Source organism: Micromesistius poutassou (assembly GCF_964030765.1).
Source record: "Micromesistius poutassou genome assembly, chromosome: 23".
In the NCBI taxonomy this organism is placed as follows: Eukaryota; Metazoa; Chordata; class Actinopteri; order Gadiformes; family Gadidae; genus Micromesistius; species Micromesistius poutassou.
Window position 1 is genome coordinate 8,983,532 of NC_140293.1, and position 22,818 is coordinate 9,006,349.

The 22,818-nt window shown below is 46.0% G+C and overlaps 1 protein-coding gene across 11 annotated transcripts in view; it reads left to right on the top strand.

Moving 5' to 3' along the window:
- Positions 1-3,603: 3,603 nt before the first annotated feature.
- lrrfip1a (leucine rich repeat (in FLII) interacting protein 1a) overlaps positions 3,604-22,818 on the top strand; it is a gene marked incomplete at its 3' end in the record, with an annotated part of 41,234 nt that continues 22,019 nt past the window's right edge. For 8 of the 11 annotated variants that reach the window (XR_014639913.1, XM_084487122.1, XM_084487121.1 and 5 more), the window contains exons 1-4: positions 3,604-4,415; positions 16,596-16,682; positions 21,666-21,683; positions 22,347-22,418. Coding sequence is in view for 10 of the 11 variants with exons in the window: in XM_084487122.1 (XP_084343248.1) it covers positions 4,326-4,415; positions 16,596-16,682; positions 21,666-21,683; positions 22,347-22,418 (267 nt within the window). The remainder of the gene's footprint in view (positions 4,416-16,595; positions 16,683-21,665; positions 21,684-22,346; positions 22,419-22,818) is intronic. The other 3 variants (XM_084487126.1, XM_084487130.1, XM_084487129.1) reach the window with 2 other exon arrangements.

Consider the following 22,818-nt stretch of genomic DNA (forward strand, 5'->3'; position numbering starts at 1 on the left):
AATAATATTCATGTTCATTCATGCAGCCCTATTGAAAAAAATGTTTCCACAATCCACACGGTATTTCTATGCGTTTTCACATGTATGAATAATCTTTGACATCATAATATTTAAATCAGGTTAATAGTTTGCATGTTTGTGCTGTGTATAGCCTACGTGTGTGTAAGTGTAGGCTATGTTGTAGTTCCGACCTGCCATGGCACGTCAAAATAGCAACAACTGCGCTAGCCGCTATAGACCAGGGGCCTCATGTACTAAGACTTGCGTGGATTTCTGACTAAAACTTTGCAGACGCCAAAATCTGGAAAGCTGCTGCACACAAAAAAATCTGGATGTATCAATCCTTGCGTAAGCACGATTTCACGCAGATTCTCTTTGTACATCCCAATTAACGTGAAATTGTGCGCACATGCACGAGCCCGTCTCTCCACCCAGTCTCCTCCCTCATTTAATATGCTAATTCATATAAATAGACCTGCAGTAGTGCGCTCGTTAGGAGAAAGGAGAAAATGGAGAAAGGAAGAAAAAATAACTTTAGTGAATGCGAGGTGGAGGTGCTGATTTCGGAGGTAGAGGCCAGAAATAAGATCTTGTTTGGCTCTCTTTCCTCCGGAATCAGCACCAAAAGCAAAAAACTGGTGTGGGAAAACGTTGCCAAGTCGGTCAATGAGGTTGGGGCGGAAAGCTGAACTGTGGCTGACATTAAAAAAAAGTGGTCGGACATCAAGGTGGACGTAAAAAGAAAGTTGTCTGCCCACCGGAGAAGCAGGGTCAGACGGGAAGCGGGGCAGAGTCGGGGAGCTCGCCCTATTTGAGCAAAGGGTGGCAGCTGTGATTTGGGATCGGCTCACTTTTGGCCAAAAAATCATAATAGTCGGGGAACACCCCTTCATTTCGAATGCGACCATCTTCTAACAAGGCCAACACTGCCATTGTCAACCTATCGATTATTGCCACATTTTGCAAATGCTTTTATATTCTCATTTATTTGGATACATGCTGACGGTTGTTCCCATACACCCAAGGTGTCAATAATATGTACATAATTCGAAATCGACTGACTGGTTCATTTCATTGATAGATTGAATTTAAGTAACAATGGCTTGTTCTTATTCCACGCAACATCAAATAATAATATTGCAGTCAAGAATCTGACGACAAATGCGTGAAGAGAGATCCATTAGCGATGTCATGCATAGTCCTGAAATATGTAATGTTTAATAAACAAGTCATCACTGAAAATAATATTGCTGGGGCTTCCTTTTAATTTCCTTTTAACTCCAATAGTAACTATATTTTTATGGGTTTGTTTACGTTTAGCCTAATATCAACAACAGTGTCACATTATGCGTCTCGACAACAATAACGCATGATTGAAGTGCATTTAAGATCACACATCCCGACGTTCAAATCCACTTTGAAGTAACCTCATATTGCAATATTACTTCATGACTCGTGATGGCGTAGGCCTAATGTTGTTGCGCTGCATTGCCTCTATGTGCCGCCAACTGACAAAATGCAGCAGAAAGGTGCGTAAGCCAGGCATTTAGTTTGCGGGAGAACCGCACTTTCTCACATCAAGTCAGTCTTTGTACATCCGAACGTTTGCGTGAGAAGTTGCTTACGCAGATTTTTTGTGTGTAAGCAAGCTTTGTACATGAGGCCCCAGGTATTTTTCGGTCAGTGCGCAATTGCATTGGCGCATTTTTTAGATCACTAAAATAGCGTATCATTTGCGCCGGAACACGCCCCTGCTTTTCGCCGACACGCCTCTCCAGGCGCAAGTGTAGTGGCGCCTGGTTGCTGCGGGGGAAAATCAGCTTTGCGCCGGGTGCAAACTAGCAACGACACATGCGTCAGTGTAGAAAATCAATTGAGCCGGGCGCAAGATAGGGCCCCTAGACCCATTTGAGTGACGATGACTGGTTGGTTGGCTGTTTTTTTTATTAATTGCTTGATTGCAGTGATGTAGCCAGAAATGTCCACGTGGGTGGGCATAGAAAAAAACAGGCGGGCAAAGCCAATTTGATTGAACATACGATAGTCCTAGATTAGATCATGCCCCATACAAACACTAATCAAAGGCATGTTATAGTTATGACATGAAGGTGGAATTTATTAAAGTCATGATCACAGCTGACAAATTACGCTGAAACATTTTAAACTTGCGCAAAACTGTATGAACCCATGCATCGGCGCGTCACATTTATTGAACGCTTCAACGCTTTCGGTCACCGCTGACAATTCGTCGTTAGGCTAAACATTTTAAACATGCGCAAAACTGCATGAACGTAGCCGACAGACATCCTCGACTGACAGACAGGCCTAATGTATAATGGCTATATTTCTTTATTTCTTATATTTGTATAGTGGGAGGGCTCTCACGGAAACGTTCAGGAGGGGAGGGGGAGGAGCTGCCGGTTGCGATGTGACTGATTCTTGAGCTCTCAGCGGAGTGCGGACTTGCGCGCCTTTTTTAAATGGTGAACGTAAACGAAGGAAAGCCCTCCCGTCCCAGGCCCGCCCGTGGCTACGCCTCTGCTTGATTGCCTGATTTGTTGGACTAACGATTGTTTTTACAATGCGGACACCTTATAGCCACATGGGGGCGACATTGCTCTGTTGTTACTTAGCCCTAACCCTAACTAGATCAGGGGTCTCAAACTCGTTTTCACCCCGGGCCACATAAGTATTATGGTTGACCTCAAAGGGCCGGTTGTAACTGTAAGACTATATCATTTAACTATTTCTTAAGATATTGTTAAATAACTTAAAATAACGTTTGATTATCATTATTCAAGTGTACAAATATACATTGCATAGCCTACTTGTAGGTATATTTACATCATTTTTAATATATGTAAGCACATTGCTCTGTGTTATAATAACATAATCTGTACGGCCGGCTTCAGACCACACTACTTGTTGGGAACAGGTGTCCTACTACAACCCTTGTTAAGTCAATCTAATATATGTTCATATTTTATTATGATTACATGGCAACGGTACAATTGGTAGATAACTGTTCAATCATTTATTTATTATTATTTTTTTTTTTAAGATTTTCAAATTAATTTGAAACTCGCGGCGGCGGGCCACGTAAAGTTATCTAGCGGGCCGCATGAGACACCTGAACTAGATGATAGTGACTCAGCTACCTCAATGTTGCACATCCATCAGTATGGCGTTTATTATCCCTAACTACACGAATGTATGTGTATTCATGTTTGAGCCTTTGTTCCCGAATATGATGATATGCAGAGCTGCCAACGTTTGCGTTTTGGCCGGAGTAAGATTCTGTAGAATTTTGTAATGGGGGGGGATTTAGTGTTTTGAGTTGGGCCTATAACAATTTCTTCTGAACGTAAGACAAGTTTCCCAATGAAGTATCACAAAGCAGCCTAATACTAAATTGATACAATATAACTTAGATATATAGGCTACTCCAAAGTAATAACCCACTACGATATTTTGACGTCTTCTTTCACCACAGACTACCGTGTGCCTTTAAGAAGGAAGACCCCCGTTTTAGAGCACTGGTCACTGTGGTCATGAGGGGTAAAAATAGACCGGAGGGTGTGAGAGACTGGAGGGGGTGAGAGCCTGAGATAGACCCGGGGAGTGGTGGCAGCTTGGAAACTGAACCCCTGAACGTGTAGAGCGACCACCACGAGTCTAGCTCCAGGCTGCCTCAAAGCTGCCTCAGACCTCCACGAGTCTGGCTCCAGGCTGCCTCAGACCTCACACCGACTGACCGGGTGTAGAGTGACCTCCACGAGGCTCAAGGCTGCCTCAGACCTCCACGAGGCTCCAGGCTGCCTCAGACCTCCACGAGGCTCAAGGCTGCCTCGGACCCCACACAGACTGACCGGTAGAGCGACTTCCAGAGCCGCCAGAGACAACTTCAGTGATCACCTACAATAACACCATAGCGCTTATACTTCATGTCGCATGATGTGTGGAGTTTAACCCGGGCGACAAATCACAGAGACGGCCTGACATTACCCTCGGCGGAACGTGTTTCCTGTACCCATGCTGCCCCTGTTGGCCGCTGGGGTCTGACACACACTTGTGTGAGTGTCGAGTTGAGAAACACAGGAAGGAGCCGTGAGACGGATGTACCCCAGTGAAGCATGCGTTCAGCACGTCTCCTCCGGCTCCCGGCGCTACTGCCGGTAGTCTGACAGGGTAGCCGACGCGTAACTGGGGAGCTGCGGTTTTCTTCGGTCCGTCTGGATCCAAACCTTCGCCTGGATCCGAACCTTCGTCTGCTTTAGTTTTGTGACCGTCGCGGCTTCGGGAGAATCTGTGAACTCTGAGGAACTATGGGGACCCAGGGCGCAGGAAGGAAGAGAAACCCGAACAAGGAGAGGTCGACGGCGGAGGATGACGCACTCAACCTCATAGCCAGAGAGGTGAGCTACTCTTTGTGTTTGTTACTTTTCAATACATGTCGTTTCACCCTAGGCCATGTGGTTTACTTTTTCCAAGCCCCGTCGGGGCTTGAGGTGTGTGTGTGTGTGTGCGTGTGCGTGTGCGTGTGCGTGTGTGTGCGTGTGCGTGTGTGTGTGTAGCGACATGCAGCCACAGGCGCTTGTGTTCAACAGGTGCCAGCAGGGTCGAGTCATGGCTGGTGAGCCTGGGGTGTCCCCACCTAAACCTGAACTCTGGAGCATGTTGAATTCAACAACCAAACGTTTCAGACATTGTAACGGGCATTCAGTGGTATGGATGTTATGGGGAGAGAAGGGTAGAATAATTATAGTCTCCTGAGCGGTAGAATACAGCTGCATATGTTGATGCCACGACTCCTTTTTTGAAGTTATTGTTTATTTCGATTGACACAATTACCTGTCTTTGTTGTGTGATAGGCTACTGTCTCTCTCACACACACACACACACACACACACACACACACACACACACACACACACACACACACAGAGTGCATGATGCTCTTTATTAAGATGGCAGGAAGGAAGTGACAATTAGGGAAGTGACAACTTCCTTTTTGTCCCTGTGGTGTTGATGACAGTGTGCAACGTGCATGCGAGCCCCATCATCATCATCCTCTCTGAACAGTCCGATGTCTGTTTCTGGTTTTCCGGAATGAATTGGTCGATGACTTGGTGGTCTGCTTCTTCCACCACGGTCTCCATCACAACCAGTAGGTACACTGTAACTAGTAGTGGCGGCCGTTCGCATGCTCTCTGTAGCCCTGGGGAAGTGCAGCCAAAGATGCAGACATTAGATGGAATGCTAGCTACCTATACGTTGGTGTCACTGAGCAGCCCAAATCTTTCCCTTAAAGTTTGTAATGTTGTTCTTCTGTGGCAATGCCCCTCGGTCTGGCCGGCTGTAGGCTGGCGGCGGTTGCTTCCGTGCGACAGGAGGCAGTGGGAGAGGCCTGTGCCTTTAAGAGGCAGCGGTGGGGGTCATACTGGCCTGACAGGATGGTATTCCTGCCCTGATGAGCTGGCCCTTTCTGCAACAAGAGCGTTAAAAATAGTCTGTCCTGAAAGATCAGCTGTTCCTGCCCCCTGATCAGAGCGCAGCGCTGTGTGTGGGGGCGGGGTAGGGGAGACAGATGGTTAGATGTTTAGATGTTGCCTTTTGAGATATTGTTCCTACTAGACAGCGTGGATATGGGTCCTTTCTTGGTGGTCTCACAGAGGGTTCAAAAGTGTGGTGCGCACGCAGTCTAGTCCCGTATGTACTGCATACTGCACTTCAATCCTTTGAGGGAGTCCACTTTGGGGGTCCACTTTGGGGGTCCACTTGGTGGCACGAGGTGCAAAGTGTTTCTCCAGCTTGTGACGACATGTGCATATGGCCTGGGCAGCTGTAGATGAAAGGTAGAGAAAAACATGGCCTCAGTCATGGCTTATTAACTTTACTTAACCTTTTTGTGACATCACAAACATGGTTTGATTTTATTTATTTGAATTGCGGATAAAATGTGTGCATGCGCAAATGAAAAGGTTGTAGAATGTGTGCCCGGTACCCTGAGCTCCGGAGGTGTGTTGGGTGTCTGAGGCCGTCAGGGTTGTGGTAATGTACGCGTTTCTACAACTGTAATAGAAGTCGTCACTAGTGCGTCCCTCACCCGACGCTGAGACCGCACACACTGGGGAAGAACGTCTGACCAGGTGGAACTCCTGATCACTGCCTCACCGTCATGAAGAACCACATAAACATATCTTATTCCATAAACAGAAAGGACAGCTCCATAGCTGCTTAGTTTGTATATTACAAATATTTGTCATACATTTAGGAATATACATCAGAAGTGAGCTATATAATAAGAAGATGGATAGCATTTTTTACAAACTCCTTACTTAATGTTTTAAGTTAGTCCACCAATCGTGTCTGTAGATTGAGATGCATAGTGTAACACATTTTACATTTCATCAACATGTTGTCAATGGCAGAGAAAGTTTTGAGGGTTTGATTCCTGCTGTTACTTGTTATTACCCTTGAGTTAGAGTCGCTCCGACATCTAAAATGACAATGACTAATAATAACTACAATTAATGGATTGTAAAACATAAGATGTACAAAACCATTTGTAGTACGTCCATCATCAGGAATATCAACAATTGAGATGAAAAAATGTCCCAAAGTCTTTTCTTTATATTTAGAAGGGAGCCCACAGCCCCTTGAGGACAGCACTTTGACCTGCTTGGTAGCTGATGAACTGTGTGTGTGTGTGTGTGTGTGTGTGTGTGTGTGTGTGTGTGTGTGTGTGTGTGTGTGTGTGTGTGTGTGTGTGTGTGTGTGTGTGTGTGTGTGTGTGTGTGTGTGTGTGTGTGTGTGTGTGGTCTTCAGAGTGTTTGGTCATTATCTCCATTTACTTCCACGTTGATTTTGGTATATAAAATATACCATATCACATTTTAGAGTAGAAGTCTACTATTTAACAGCTCCCTTATTTGTTTAAATCTTCTTTTCAACTGTAGTGATTGTAAATGACCCAGACTTTTACCCACCCACTCTGAACTGGAGGTTCTCCTTGTAGCCCGACAGCAGCATAAGAGCAAGAGTTGGGTACCGTTGTGTAATGGTCCACTTTAAGTAAATGTCCACAGCTGTGATCGCCAGATGGAGGGTCCTGGAGGGGTTAGATGTAGCTATCTGAGTTCTGTTTGTGTTCTGAATAAGGTTGAGATGACTAATGGGGGATTAGGCTTCCAGGTAGGCAATCAGGAACACAGGGATGATGTGACAATCAGTTTATGGAGGATTACCCTGAGGACGAAAGCAGGCCAACAGCTGGCCTTCATCCTGATACGACCACATCACGCAGTACAGTCTCATCATGATCGCTAAGGTCACACACGTTCCAGGGATGTGACGGGGGCGGGGTGGTCTGGTGTCTCCCAGCCCAAACGTTGTGTTGAACTCCCCTTGTCTGAAGTCTTGACCTCTACCTGCTGCTTCATGACATGTAAGAAAACGGACCGTATAATAATGCGAGTGATGATATTTACATTTACACTTAGGGGATTTTGCTGACACTTTTATCCAAGGCGACGTCCATCCATTCATTCACACAGGGGTGGCAGACTCAAGCATGCTGGGTGACAGTCAGCTGGTCAGGAGCAGTCAGGGCGAGGCGTCTCACTCAGGGACACCTCGACACTCTGCTATGAGGAGCCCGGGATCGAACCAGCAACCTTCAGGTTACCAGTCAACCCCCTGTACCTCCTGAGCTGCTGTTGCCCTATGATAATAATGTCAATGATCACGACGCTGTGCCATACTTGACATGAAGCAGCTGATGTTTAAGTTGTTGTGAAAAACACTCCTTGATTTGACACTAAAATCGAGTTTGCTCAGTGTTTGTAAATCAATTGTATTGTATTTAATTATTTATTTATAAGTGGCAATCTTAATAAGAGGAGGGTGACACAGAGTCTGTCCAGCGCACACTGGCTGGTGCCCTGCTGGTCTCTACTAAACATTAACACGCCAAACATTTCCTCATTCATTTATTTATTCCCCCCCCCCCTCTCCTCACTGCAACCGACCCGCCGCCTTAAAAGGAAGTGGAGTCTCTGTGCTGGCTTCCTCCTAGTGACATCATCACAGGGCCGAGCAGATCACTATCGGAGCCGCTTCCTGTTTGTCCGCCCCTGTTGAGGGGGGCTTCGGGTCGCCGGGAGGGAGGGCCAAAAGACTAGCAATGCCAAACGCAAACGTCCATCGATCTACAAGGAGAGAATGGTGCTGCTGTGTGATTGATACATGTATCTTTATAGGCCCTGGGTACAACATGCACATTGATACCACTTCATACAACCTGTGACCCATTAATAATACAACTGGTCACCGCAAGTACTCTATACCGCTTACAAATCCCCCTGTATACCTTCCAACATACTACTGGTACCGCATGTCCCTGTATACCTATCTAGCACTTAGAAGCACATGTACATGGTCACGTCATAGGCCTATACAGACCTTGCACCTGCTACTAAAGAGGGTACTTACAGGAGGTGCAGCAGACACTCAATGATAATATGGCTGACTGTTCATCAATTGTACAGCTGCCCTCCACAAGCCAAGGCATGTCCCGAAGTCAAGATAGCTAGGGAGATTAAAAAAAAACACCTCTGTGGTTCTGCCAGTATCCTAACAGGATATAAAGGAAGTCAACAAAGCTAAAAGCTTGTTTTATGTTATGATTGTGGCTTGGTAGGCACTAACTGCATTATTATTTTGCAGTTTACTGCAAAATATTCTCGATGGCATTGGAACGAAGGGGGAGCTGGTTAAAGTGAAAAATATACTTTTGTGTCATGCTATCTCAATGTTCAGGCCAGGGCCACATGGCTTATTGCGGTAGTGATAAGCCCATTTGACAAAAAAACATAATATACCTCCTTGTAGGGTTTGCGTGGTTTGACCGGCCTAGGAGCATAAACCATAACCTATTAGCTGAACAGTGACATCAGCGAAAGGGGTTGGAGACCTCTTCATTTAGATGGTTTAATCACAACCCCCCGATGGATCAGTCCTCTCACTGTGCTCTTCACCCTCTGCACAGAGGAAGGCCGTCCTCTACCGTTTGGACTACCATTTGTCATTTAAATTGGCAATCTTGAAGGTCTCCATTTTCTCCATCTTGTGATTTGAATGTATGGGGCGAGAGTCACCACGACACCCAGTATTCAACATTCATAACAAAGGGCTTTCATCAGTGGGCCAACGCTGAAACACCATTTTGTCACCTCATTCGGCAGTTCAATTATTTGGAGATCTTCATATTGCCATTTGAAATGTCATTTTGAAACTGCCCCGCCCTAAACACGAGCACACGCATGAACCGCAGGGCTGCTGCAATCATTTCAGAAGTGCAGGGGCCAAAATGTAAATGTTCTTCCTCTCTTGTCAGCCTCTTTATTTAAAGCATAGTTGGCCTATTGCCCACATACGCACTACTCTCTACTAGTCTGTTCATCTCAAATGTTTTGCTGTGCTGGTTTAAATAAAAAGAATCAGCAACATTTCAAGATGATCTCTCCATACGGTCATTCTCAAAGTAATGTTTAATCAACGTGTAAAATGTTCTGAACTTGGTATGCATTCATTTGTATCATGCAACGGCACTAACCACGGGGAGTTTAGATACCATTCAGAGAATTAAGGAAAATAAATGGGTCAAATAATAACCCTAACCCTACTAAACCTACATTTAAGATTTGTGGTAGTAATAAATGAGCGTTAGTAATAAATGAGGTATAATGGATCATTCCTGCCTCATCCTCATGCAGGACCAGTCTCCCTGGCATGTGTAGTAAGAGGGTTTGAATCTTGGGCTCTATGTACCAAACTGTTCACCTCCATTCACCATTGGTTGCATTGAGGTTTACTGTATATTAACTAGGATACTGCTTATAGGTCACTGCTTGAGAAGCCGGGTGATAAACAAAATACCAAGGAGGGCAAACCATCTACTTTAAAGAATACCTAAACCTGGATCCTTTGTGAAAGTGGCAAGAACAAAATCAACACCAACGTTAAGATGACATCCTTGAGATCTGTTTTATCTTTTCACTGAATCATGGTTGTGTAATTTCCACTGGCTTATTGCCCCATCATGCTTCATTTTAACGTATACAGAGTTTCAACTTGCAACATCTGTTGCTGCTTCTAAGAACCTGCCACAAATCTACTCCTGATACTTAATCAGCAAAAGATAAAAAAAAGACCACAACTGGGGAATGTCATGGTTCTGGCCCATTGAATATGTTTCTCACACAACTGCATTTACCTACTTCCTCCAGCAGGTGGTTTTATAAGTGCTGTGGTTTGTATGTTGCGTCTAGAGACCTGGTAGAAGCCATTGAGGCTCAGACACTGTACTGTAACGTTCTGGAATAACGTGTCACTCCAAGTTGCCGTGTAGCATTCCAGGTTTCATGGTGTTGACCTTGAATCTAAAACCCAGTTCCTTCTCTTGATGTCTATTTTTAGAAAAAGCCTGAAGGACAACATTTATTTTCCTTCTCCTTGCCTCAAATGGCCTTCCCATCTGCTTGCCCCCGAGGCTCTGCTCTGTTGTGAGCTGCTGCTAGCGTTTGTGGTCGTATTGGAGCAGAGTGGAGGTTAATGCTGCTGAGGTGGCAGTTGGCCTCCTAGCAGTGGCAGTTTGTGGCTCAACGTTAGCCGACTTCTTCACACAGCAGCCATTGTGGAAGACCAACAATTTCACATATAGTAAGTTAGCAGATGTTATAAAATGACCCTCACGGATTAAGGTCTGGTCATCTACAGTGAATACTGGGGTAGTGAACTGATAATTACTGATTCAAATTCAAAATGACAACAATATAATCTGCCCTCTTCTTCGTAGTTTTCTTCTTTTTTTCTGGCACCATGGCGTTGTCCCATCAGGTACGCGGATCCCATTACACTTGACCCAAAGTCCAGTTAGTTTGATGAGTGTGAACACTAGGTATACTGAAAGGTGGTCTGGACTATGGCATAGCGTCTAGAGTATAGGATAGTCTGGAGTATATATAACCCAGGTTCAGTCCGCATCAGTTGTGAAAAGTGGACTTGTGGACGTCTGAGTCATAGAAGTGCGTGTGTGCACAGCACCTGACAATCTCCTCCTCTGAGCGACCAGAGCTGATACAGTAGGCGAGAGGGGCATGAATAACAGTAGGCCTGGTGCTGGTGATGGTTGACTTCAGTGTATGGGCTTGGGATTTTGCTATTCATACCGCCACACTGTTATGGATGTATGGATACCAGTGTACTCTGGTTCATTGGAGGGCTGGGCTGGAGAGAGGGGCCATCGTACCTCATGTGCATTTCCTGTCAGCTTTATCTGCATCCTCTCTTCTACAAAGTAACAACGCAACAATGTTGTCACGCCTTGAATGATTAATGAAAAAAGTGACGTGCATTTTTTGTTTCACTGTAAGGCTCAAAGCATGCGGATGTGTCAGGATACACGCAAATTAGTGTTTCTGCAATCATCACATGCTAAACAGATCCAGAGCTTTAGCTCCGTTAAATATGATTTCTATTAGATTTTTTAGGTCATGCTGCAGCTGACATTTGTGCTCCTAAAGGGTTCTGAACAGAATATTTCACTATATGAATTGACTTGAAAGTGACTGAAAGTGAATAATTACTCTTTTAGTGATCTTGCTCTTTCTTATTTGTTGAAAATTTTTTAATGTGTTCTTTTCAAGTATCCTTAGTATAAGTAATGTCCTTTTAATTCTCTGTTGTGTCATGACCTCTTGGTGTGGGTCACTTACACAAAGATTTCTTGCAGCCACACCCTTGCGTCGGAAATTACACAATTACTATTTTTTTCTGTGTGTTTCAAAAAAGGGCGAGGCCTTATTTTGCCACAGTGGTGAATTAAGTCCTCACTCAACTTTTGATTGTTCAGGAGCGTTTTTCTATTCATTCAGGGCACGCCTTCCTTTCTCTTCCTCCCCACAGAGGGATTGTTATTTTCGTCCCCGTGTCATTCTTTTGGTATCTGTCAGCACTGGCTGGTCGTTAAAATAGTCTGCAGTATCAGCACCACTAACTGCCACTCAGGGCGTGGGAAGGGGAGGCCGCCGAGTGCTGGCTCTACTTCTGATGCTCTGGCTTCACTTCCGCTCGTGCATTTCCTGTGTCCAACAGGAAGCCGGTTGGGCTGCAGCCAGGCGTCCAAGAGTACTGTGTATTACATTATACGTTGTTCACATAGTACATTATATAGAAAAACTGCAATGCATTATACATAGTTCATGAAGTCATGAGTCAACAGTACAGTCTTTATTTAGGAAGGAAACAGCATACAATGTTCTACAACATTGATTGAACAGTTTAGCATTGTAGCTTGATGACTGTCACTGATAACCACAATGGTAATCGTATCATAATCCATTGCTAACGATATGAAGAGGTTTACCAAATAGTTTTGTTATTATGAGTCTTTATGAGTTAATTAAGGCCATAATAATTGCATGCAAGCCCACACACATACACACGCAGATAGAAAAGACATAACCTCCAGGTGCACTGTGCAGCCGTTCTCCTCTGGGTTCCAACCTTCAACAGCTCAGGTGACCCCAGGGTCTCTTCCCAACGTGGGACCGCTGACCTGTTTCCTATGAGGATCAGCAAGCTTTTGAATCAGTTCTGATTTAGCAGAGCTATGATTGAACCCCCGCAGCCCATCTAGGGCATTATAAATAGCCGTAGAGAAGGGAGGGGAGAGAGAAAAGAGTGGCCAATGTGTTCATTTGGCCCAGTTTAGGTGAGGTGCGTGTGTGGTGCGGTCAGGTAGCGTGGTAGCGTGTACAGGTGCACCATGGACGCCAGGGTCGAGGACACTGGATTCCACATGCTGACCGTCAGCGACATCATGGTGTACTTTGACCACTGCAAGAAGGTACCGCTTTAGCGTGCTCTCGCTTCACACCGCATGGCCGTTATGGTTTTGACGTATCGCGCATGTATGATTGATGAGTGTTATCGAGGAGATATGGACAGCTTTAATTTGCATGATGCAAACCGTCACTTGTAGAAACTGAAGAATATTGATTGCGGGCTCTATTCAGGGGCAGTGGCACACTCGCACTGGGAGGCAGAGCAGCCCAGTGCTGCTTCTATCCCTGCTGGCTTCTTGCAGAGTACCGACCTATTCACAAAACAAGCTTGTAAGGGCTTGTTGCTTTGCATGGTTGACCTCTCCGCGGCTGGATGAAGCGGTGAATCTGAGGCATTAATCAGTAAAGTGCTGTTGTGTAAATACCCATAACTCCAATGTTCAGTACTTTCCTGTTGTTGTCCCAGTATTTGGCACATGGTGTGCAGAATCACTCCCAACTGACAAACTCCACCCTACTCTGCTTTTGCCAGCCGAGTAAAGCGAAAATGATTGGCTGCTATACATAATATGTGCATGTAGTACGTTTTCTGTGTATCAAGTAGCCTATATTTCAGCACTCTCGTGTATAATGTCAACAGTCCACCGGCAGATAGTTTTCTGGGAAGGAGGGGGGTATGTTTTGGTTTGTAGGGATGAGTCTGCATTCTGACTTGATGAAATGGCTCTTGCTTTCAGATCAATGGCCAAAACACTCGATAACAAGGTGTGTTTCAAATCATTGATTAAATAAATCATTGAGAAAATCGATCTGTTCAAGTTTCAATACTCTCCAGTGAAGGTTTACAAGGTTTGGATGAGGCATAAGGGAATGCCTTTGGGCTAAATACATATTCAACGGTTAATAAGCAAATTCTCTGAGAAGAAAGGGGTTTTCCAGAAGGCAGCTGGGGCAGGAAGCTGGGGAAGACACTTCCTTGAATACATTAAATAGCAGTCCAACACATTGGCACATATCTAAATGTCTAGCTGAACTTAAATTGTACAATGTTGTTTTACATTGGACTATATCAAACCTCTTTAAAACAAACTTGCATAATCTCTTTAATAACAATAAATCAAATGGTGACCAATAGATGCATGCTCTTTTGACCTGGTAATATGGAGTCTACTGGCATTTACTTTTCATGTAAACTGTTTAAAAATAACTTTTTTGCAGAAAAAATATGTGACATAGGTTTATGTCACATATTTTTTCAGTCCTTTGCAGTTGAATTCCCTCCCACAAAAGGACAGATGACATTTGCATGATTGGCATATTCCTTATTTTTATAAATGAATAACCGGTTTTTGTTTGGAACCTTTTTAAGGGATTCAACAGTCATGTTAAGCACACCGTTTACCACACATGGGTGGTGATATAAAGTGTTTGGAAAGGTATTGACTATCTGGTGAATGAGTTACATGGGTTGTACAATGAATGACCCATTGGCTCAATATAAGATGTCCATGAACAGAGACTCTGGGTTTAAAGGTTAAAACTAAACTATTTCATTTTAGAACTAATCTAAACTAATTCTAATATGCGGCAAACACAGCATAAACTCTCCTACTCATATGAGTATTTCAACACGATGTGGGCTGTATTATTCATTTTCTTCATTTTGCTTCAGTAGGTCAGAGTATGATGGCACCCAAGTGACTTATGGGAAAAATACAAGCCATCCAGCTCTGTATAAATAGATTGAAACAGTGCCAAGTTCAGAACCATGGGGAATGGCAGGAGCCATGGTTCAGAACCTGTTCAGAACCCAGTCTGTCAGTTAATCCGTCGGCCTCCAGTGACTCGCTCTGAATACTGGGGGCTTTTACTTTATTTTCACATTTTGTTGATGAATGGTTTGTTATATATATTGTGGATCTAAGTTGTGGATCTGTCGATTTTCTTAGTCTTAATGTACATTATGTACATAATGTATGCTTGCTGAGTTTATTACTGTTCTTCAAGGGCATGTTGCTTGTTCCTGATTGGCTTAGATTTGTGCCAAGTGACCCATGGCACCAATCCAAGCAATCCTAATATATTTTTTTAAAGATGTAACAATATATCTCATTTAGCAATAATAGGCGTTCAAGAGTTTGGCTTATTTTTCAGTTTTCAGACTCCTCACTGACAGTTGAACAATGCTAATGCTAATTTATAGCTAGCCGTGTTTACTCAGATCTACTCCAGACCGCTTCAGGCCGGCTCTCTTCGGCTTCATTACATCATCCCTTCTTCATCGGGTGACAAGGCTTTTTGGGTCCTCACGTCGTTTCCTGACAACGCATTAGTATTTAATTTGGTCCATTTTAAGAGATGAAACTCAAATGAACTTGTGGAGCAGCCAGCAGCCCAGGAGAACACAGGGATGTGAAGTGGTTTAGGAAGCTTTGAACACGCTAAGAATCAAGATGTCCTCAAGAAGTCAGTCCTCCCCTGGGCTCAATGTTTGAGGGAACGAGGACAGAGTTTAAGGAGCTAGGAGATGACAGGCTTTACAGCCCATGGAAGCTCCTCTGAAGATCTTGGTGGTGGCATGAATACATGGATGGTTTAATTAGTGTGTGAACATAAAGTCTGTTCTTGAATCTTTCATCTTTTCATTTTGATCTTCCGGTTTTATTTGAGTGCCAGATCAAACTAGATAATAATATATATTGTGTGTGTGTTCCCTGTGTAACACATGGGCCGCACCCGTGGGGCGGTCATGTCCCATAGCAGTGATGTATCAGAGCCCCGCAGACAGGAAGGAAGTGCTTATGGGACACACATGAGGCCGTCTGAGAGGTCCCTCTGCTGAGGGGGGCCTGGGCAAATGACCAAGAGAAATATAGTATCTAGTATACTATCTAATGTCTAATATCTATCTACATCTATACATCTATCTGCATCGGTTCATCCTAACACTCAACCATCAGCGGTCATCACTGGTCTGGTCGTCAGCTGTCCCACACGCTCAGACTTTGGGACGCATGCACAGACCTGCATGAAGTGCTGCATCTGAGCTCAGTCATGCTAATGGAGTGGAGTAGGGCGAGGGCCGAAGTGGCTCAGGAGGTAGAGCGGGTCGGCTGGTAACCTGAAGGTTGCCGGTTCAATCCCCGGCTCCTCCTAGCGGAGTGTCGACGTGTCCATGAGCGAGACGCCTCACTCTGACTGCTCCTGACTCCGCCGTCAATGTGTGAATGAATGAATGGTTGAAAGTCACATTGGATAAAAGCGTCAGCAAAATAAACTAAATGTAAGTAAGAAGACGCAATGTTAACATTTGATCTATTTCCACTGAAATACTAGCCTGGAAATCCAGAGCCACATCTAGAAAGCTGTAGGGTCTGGCAACGAGTAATGAAAACGGCCCAACTTGAGGGGCGGCACCAAGCATGCATTTGAAAATATCACTGCACGCAATTGGATAACACTACGACCAATCAGAAGAATACAAGGGGTGACGTATCCAGACCAGCGGAGCTAACCAATAGATAAGACTCTTGCCGTATCCGGTCTGTAAAACAGCAACGCTTTTGGCCCGCCTATATCAGATACACCGATGTGATTGGTTAATGTTCTGGGCCAGGGGCATCGGGGAGTGAGTCTATTGCTCGTTCCCAGAGTGACTCGCTGAAATTCAAATAGTCCTCTGGCGAGACCTCCAGGGTACTGAAGTACTGAAATGAGCTGACGTGTCTCTCTCTCGCCCCCCTGCAGGCGGAGGCTCGGCTGGCAGCCAAGAGAGCAGCCAGGGCGGAGGCCAGGGAGATCCGCATGAAGGAGCTGGAACGACAACAGAAGGAGGTACCAGACACACACACACACACACACACACACACACACACACACACACACACACACACACACACACACACACACACACACACACACACACACACACACACACACACACACACACACACACACACACACACACACACACACACACACACACACTTCACTTGATCTTGAACAGTAACTTGTTGATATTCAACAATATCCAAACATGACTAGTTGTTGATATTATCAGAATAAGATTAAATGTAGTGGATTTACCAGAGCGGCGAGTCAGGCCAGCCTGTTGGACCCTTCCAGAGAAAACCAGTCATGTAAACATGCTGCTGTCCTCATGAATGAGTGAGAGGGTGAGTTGATGCTATAGCGTTTGCCTCCAGAGTTTATGAATGGTAGTAGTTTTAAAGGTGCCATGACGTGCCACCAGGTGTGGTGTGATTAGTCGTTACAAGGCAAGGCAACTTTATTCATATAACGCTTTTCATACACAAGGCAGACTCAAAGTGCTTCACATAGAAATATTGTCATACAATAAAAGAAAATAATAGATGAGTAAAAAAGGAAAATAGATAGAAAATAAAGGCAAAGTAAAAAAAAAAAAAAACAGAAAAGAAAGTGAGAAAATGAAGGCAAAGTTAGTAATAAAATAAAACATAGATAGAAGCATTGTAGATTTAAGAATTAGCAGAAAGCTAAAGCAAACCTAAAAGTCTTCAGTCTTGTTTTAAAGCTGTCAGAGTTGGGGCAAGTCTTAAATCCTCAGGGAGTTTATTCCACATATTCCTGCTTCTCCATGTTTCATGTTCTCTGGGGATAATTAACAGATTGGTCTCAGAGGATCTTAGTGGCCTAGAAGGCTTATGTAGTGCAAGCATATCAGTTACATATTTTGGCCCTAAACCATGTAGGGATTTATAGGTTAGCAACATGATTTTAAAATCAATTCTCTGACATACAGGGAGCCAATGTAACAAATTGGTGTAATATGTTAAAATTTTGGTCTTTGTTAGAACTCTAGCAGCAGCATTCTGAACAAGCTGTAGTTGCCTTAGAGTTTTTTTTGGGAGACCTGTAAGGAGACCATTGCAGTAATCAAGCTTGCTAGTGATAAAGGCATGTACAAGTTTTTGTAAGTCTTCGGTAGACATGAGCCCTCTAAGTCTTGCTACGTTTTTAAGGTGATAATATGCAGATTTTGTAACTGATTTGATGTGACTGTCGAAATGTAAATCTGAATCCATGATAACCCCTCGATTTCTGGCTTTGATTGAGGTTGACGTTTTGGAAATCTGCCCCCTATGACATCACAGGTGGGCGTGTCCACCTAGCTGTGTGCTGGATAGATCAGTCCACCAGCCTGCCCAGTGGACTGCAGCAAACGTTGCTCATCTATCCGTCACACATCTAGGGGGACACGCACACCTGTGATGTCAGAAGGGGCAGATTTCCAAAACGGCCTGTAGCGGCTAATCACACCCCACCTGGTGGCACGTCATGGGACCTTTAAACACGGGACGGGCCGTAAAACAGCCAGTGAAGCCCCTCCAGTGAAGCCCCTCCAGTGGTCTTCACCGCAGTGGTCACAGCGCAGTAAGACGGCAGGCTGCTCTTCACCACTCCTGACCTGCAGGGGTCCTCTTAACGATGATTCCATTGTGCATCATGACCATAATCCATCTGCCGTTCATAATGTGCCTGAATAAGCACCGGGGACATCTCTTATCTGGAAGGACACACACACACACACACACACACACACACACACACACACACACACACACACACACACACACACACACACACACACACACACACACACACACACACACACACACGCAGGCCATACTTACCAGATTAGCGGTGAGCATTAAGCCCAGTCTGGAGAAGGGGAGAGTGTTTGCGAGCGCACACGCGCACTACTTTAAAAGCTTTAGCCGAGTTCCAAAGTAGCTTAGCTTAGCCTGGCAGCAGCCTGCAGCGCGGCATTCTAGCGGTGTTGTTGTTGTTGACATGTAGCGATGGCTCGGTGCTCTCCCAGACGTCGTCGTCGCCCAGTTCCCCTCCTGGACGAGGGCGCAGAACACTGGATCTAACCGGCCGCGCCCACTAGCTCTGTAGCGACACAGATCCGGCAGCCACCGCCCCCCCCCCCCCCCCCTGAGCAGCCTCCGGAGCGCGGAGCCGATGCGGCCCTCGGCAGGGAGACCCTCGGCGGGGAGGCCCCCGGCGGGGAGACCCTCCTGGCTACACGAGAGGCTGCTGACCCTGCCCCCCCACGGCCCCTGGGAGGCCCCTCTCCGGAGCGAGCCGCGAGCAGACCCCCTGCGGGCGGTCGGCATGGCGGGCCGGCGGCTGGCCGGGAGGGGGGTCCGCGCGGCGCTGGGGGGGCGGACCCCCGCGGTGAGGGGCAGTAGGGTGAGTGGGCGCCGGGCCGCCAGTGAGCAGCAGGTTGTGTAACTGGTCCTAGTGACCTGCAGGGCTTTAGCTGGGCCGGCTGTTTAGCGCTAATTGGCTGACTAGACGCAGACAGCAAGGGAGAGCAGACAGGCTGGGACTACAGGCAGAAGGGATGACAACTGTGACGTGGCTCCGGAGGTACAGCGGGTCGGCTGGTAACCAGAAGGTCGCCGGTTGGATCCCCGGCTCCTCCTAGCTAGAGTGTGGAGGTGTCCCAGAGCGAGACGCCTCACCCTGACTGCTCCTGAAGAGCTGTTGCCTTGCATGGTTGACGACGCCGTCGTCGGTGTGTCCATGTTTGACGAGTGGGTGAATGTTAGGCAATTGTAGCAATGAGTTGATTTGAGCACAGATGGAGCAGATGTTGAAGAGCAGATGTTTGAGGCTGCCTCCCGGTAGACAATAGGGAGTTTGAAGCCAGCATCGCATTGGGGTCATCTGGTGAGGCTCCGGGATACAGAGGTCCTTATTAACACATCATTAAATACATGATGAGCAAGAGAGGGTGATAACGTAATGCCATTCAAATATATTACATAGAATTGTATTGACTTTTTATGTTTGTGCTGCTAGATTTACCGCGGACTGCAGTAAACATTTGCATCACTTATTCAAACGTATCTGTTCTGTAACTGTTTATTACCTAATTTATAACGGAAAAGAATGCTGGAGTCAACCGTTTCAAAGCACCCCGACTCTTCTAGAGGTCCATCAATGTTTAGATGGCGGGGCAGAAGCGCGGTGGCCGGCAGTGAAACAATTTACCGGGGGAGAGGGCTGTGGACTTCTAGAAATAGACCCGCTGGTCCACTGGGTCACCAGTGAAAATATGTCAGCTTCTCTTGGAACAAAGAGGTTGACTGAAAACAGATTGATGGAGGCTGGGCTTGCCAAGGCTGCCAAACTGTATGAGAATGGTGCATGGGTCAGGGGACTTGGCGGAGGGCGATGAGAACACGGAGGTCATAACTGTGACTATAAATGTTGGCTGATCTCTATTAATACAGAGGCATTGGAACGGACACAGAGGGGATCTTCGTACTGCACGTGCTAGCACTGCGTTTCCTCCGCTCACGTTTGGGCCTCAAGATCTGGAGGCCAAGCTGGCTCCACTGACAGACAGCTGCCGCACCATTATTTATACCATAGGGGATCAATCTATGTTTATCCCTGTCTATTTGTTACTGTTCTGATCCGTTCTGATTTGGATGTTGCATATCCTGTTATGTTCCTTATGTGGTGGTTGGGTGTTGGCTGAATGCTAAAGAACCACGGTGTGGTTTGGATTTGTTTATGCGCAGGAAAATTACCTCTGCAGATTGAGTTTGCTTCTCACGGGGCTCAGGTCGTTAGTCGTCATGGAAACGGGAACAAGTGACAAACCTGCTGCCCCTGGCAACAGGCCACCATCGCCAACCTCAGAGTACGACATGGCATTGAACAACCTTTGTTACCTTGCCTTGGCAACCCGCGTTGCTAAGGTCTCTGCTCCAGTGAGCTGAAACTAACACCGCTGCTCTCCAAGTCCGGACCTCAGGTAGAACTCAGGTGTCCGGGGGTTTAACCCGTTAAAGGAAAAGCCCCAAATCTCTTCTTCAGTTGAACACTGCTCTGCTTGGGTCTCGTGTGCGGTCAAATGTTTGCTATTGTTATTTTGTAAATGGGTGATATTTATTTGTAAATGGTCTTCCAGAGTAGTCGTTTTTATTGACCGCACCCATCCAGTGTGACGTGACTATGCCCCAGGCACTGGCTCCTATGGGCCCTCAGTGCTTTCACTGGCTCCTATGGGGCCCTCAGTGCTTTCACTGGCTCCTATGGGGTCCTCAGTGCTTTCACTGGCTCCTATGGGGCCCTCAGTGCTTTCACTGGCTCCTATGGGGCCCTCAGTGCTTTCACTGGCTCCTATGGGGTCCTCAGTGCTTTCACTGGCTCCTATGGGGCCCTCAGTGCTTTCACTGGCTCCTATGGGGTCCTCAGTGCTTTCACTGGCTCCTATGGGGCCCTCAGTGCTTTCACTGGCTCCTATGGGCCCTCAGTGCTTTCACTGGCTCCTATGGGGCCCTCAGTGCTTTCACTGGCTCCTATGGGCCCTCAGTGCTTTCACTGGCTCCTATGGGGCCCTTTCCTAAACCTTTACTGTTCCTGCTCCTCTCAGTTTGTCTGTTATTTACTATGCTATTGCTTTTATATATAAATAAACAACAGTTCAAGTTAGGCGCGGAGTGATACTGAACTCCGTAAGCTGAACGGGCGTCATAGCTGTGTGTATACGCTCAATATACAACAGTTGGGAACCAATCAGATCGCTTGATTTAAGCCACCCGTTTTATAAATATATATATATATATATATATATATATATATATATATATACGTGATCTCCTCCTGTCATTCTGTCTTGCTGCTTTTCACATTCCACTGTTTCCAACTGTTTACATGAAGGCTGTGTTTCTGTTCTTTCCCTGTGTCTCTGTTTGGTTGATCCATCCCACCCTGGCCTCTCTCCTCTTCCTCTCCTGTGTTGGTGTGTAGATCTTTCAGGTCCAGAAGGTAGGTCTCCTCCTCCTCCTCCTCCTCCTCCTCCATTCTCCTTTCATCTCCTGTCTATTCATGGTCAAATATCCAATTTCAGGATGTAATAACAGGCTTAAAAACGTGCCAACTTGAGACAAATGTTCTAACACGTCATTTAGGCAGTGAGTTCACACACACAGGACTTAAAGGTGCCATGACGTGCCACCAGGTGAGGTGTGATTAGCCGTTACAAGCCGTTTTGGAAATCTGCCCCTTATGACGTCACAGGTGTGCGTGTCCCCCTAGATGTGTGACGGATGGATGAGCAACGTTTGCTACAGTCCACTGGGTCGGCCGGTAGACTGATCTATCCAGCACACATCTAGGTGGACACGCCCGCTTGTGATGTCAGAAGGGGCAGATTTCCAAAACGGCTTGTAATGGCTAATCACACCTGACCTGGTGGCACGCCATGGGACCTTTAAGGAACAGCTGAAGGCATCTCTCTCCAGTGTGGAGCAGACTGGGAGGAACCATCTCAGCCACTTGGCACTTCTTTATTCCGCACCAGCAGATGCTTTATCCAAACAGCTTGAAACACACCTCACAGCATTCAGGACATCAGCCAGGGTGTGAATCATTTATATTTTTTATCCTTATGCTCCGTAGTATTGATGTTGTTCTGTTTGCCCGATTCAGAAATATTATGGGCTGGATACCAAAGCAGAAGAGCCAGGGGACACCAAGTGGGGGAACATTGAACAATGGATGGTACAGTAGTATCCCCGGCGTGATGCCCCCTAACCTCCAGTAGCACCGTGATCACAGGCATGATGTAGACAGGATGAACGGGGCCACGCCTCCAGGGCGCCTCCAGGTGGACTGAGTACAGTAGCCGTCGAACCCAGAGCCTTTTGAGCTGGCACTTGAGCAAGCTTAACTCCAGGCGGCTTCGCTGAACACAACGTCAACGACCGCGTTATAGCCATGTAAATATTAAGTGCTACCAAAGACTTGTTTGTAGAGGAAATGTGTAACCCATCAGCAACACTAATCACGTTGTCTCGCTGCCTCTTATCGTGGGTTTCTGAGGCGGTTTTTAATGTTTGGAAGCGTTAGCGGCTTGCGGCGTATAAAAGCTCAGCCGCTAGTGATAAGCCACTTATTGAAG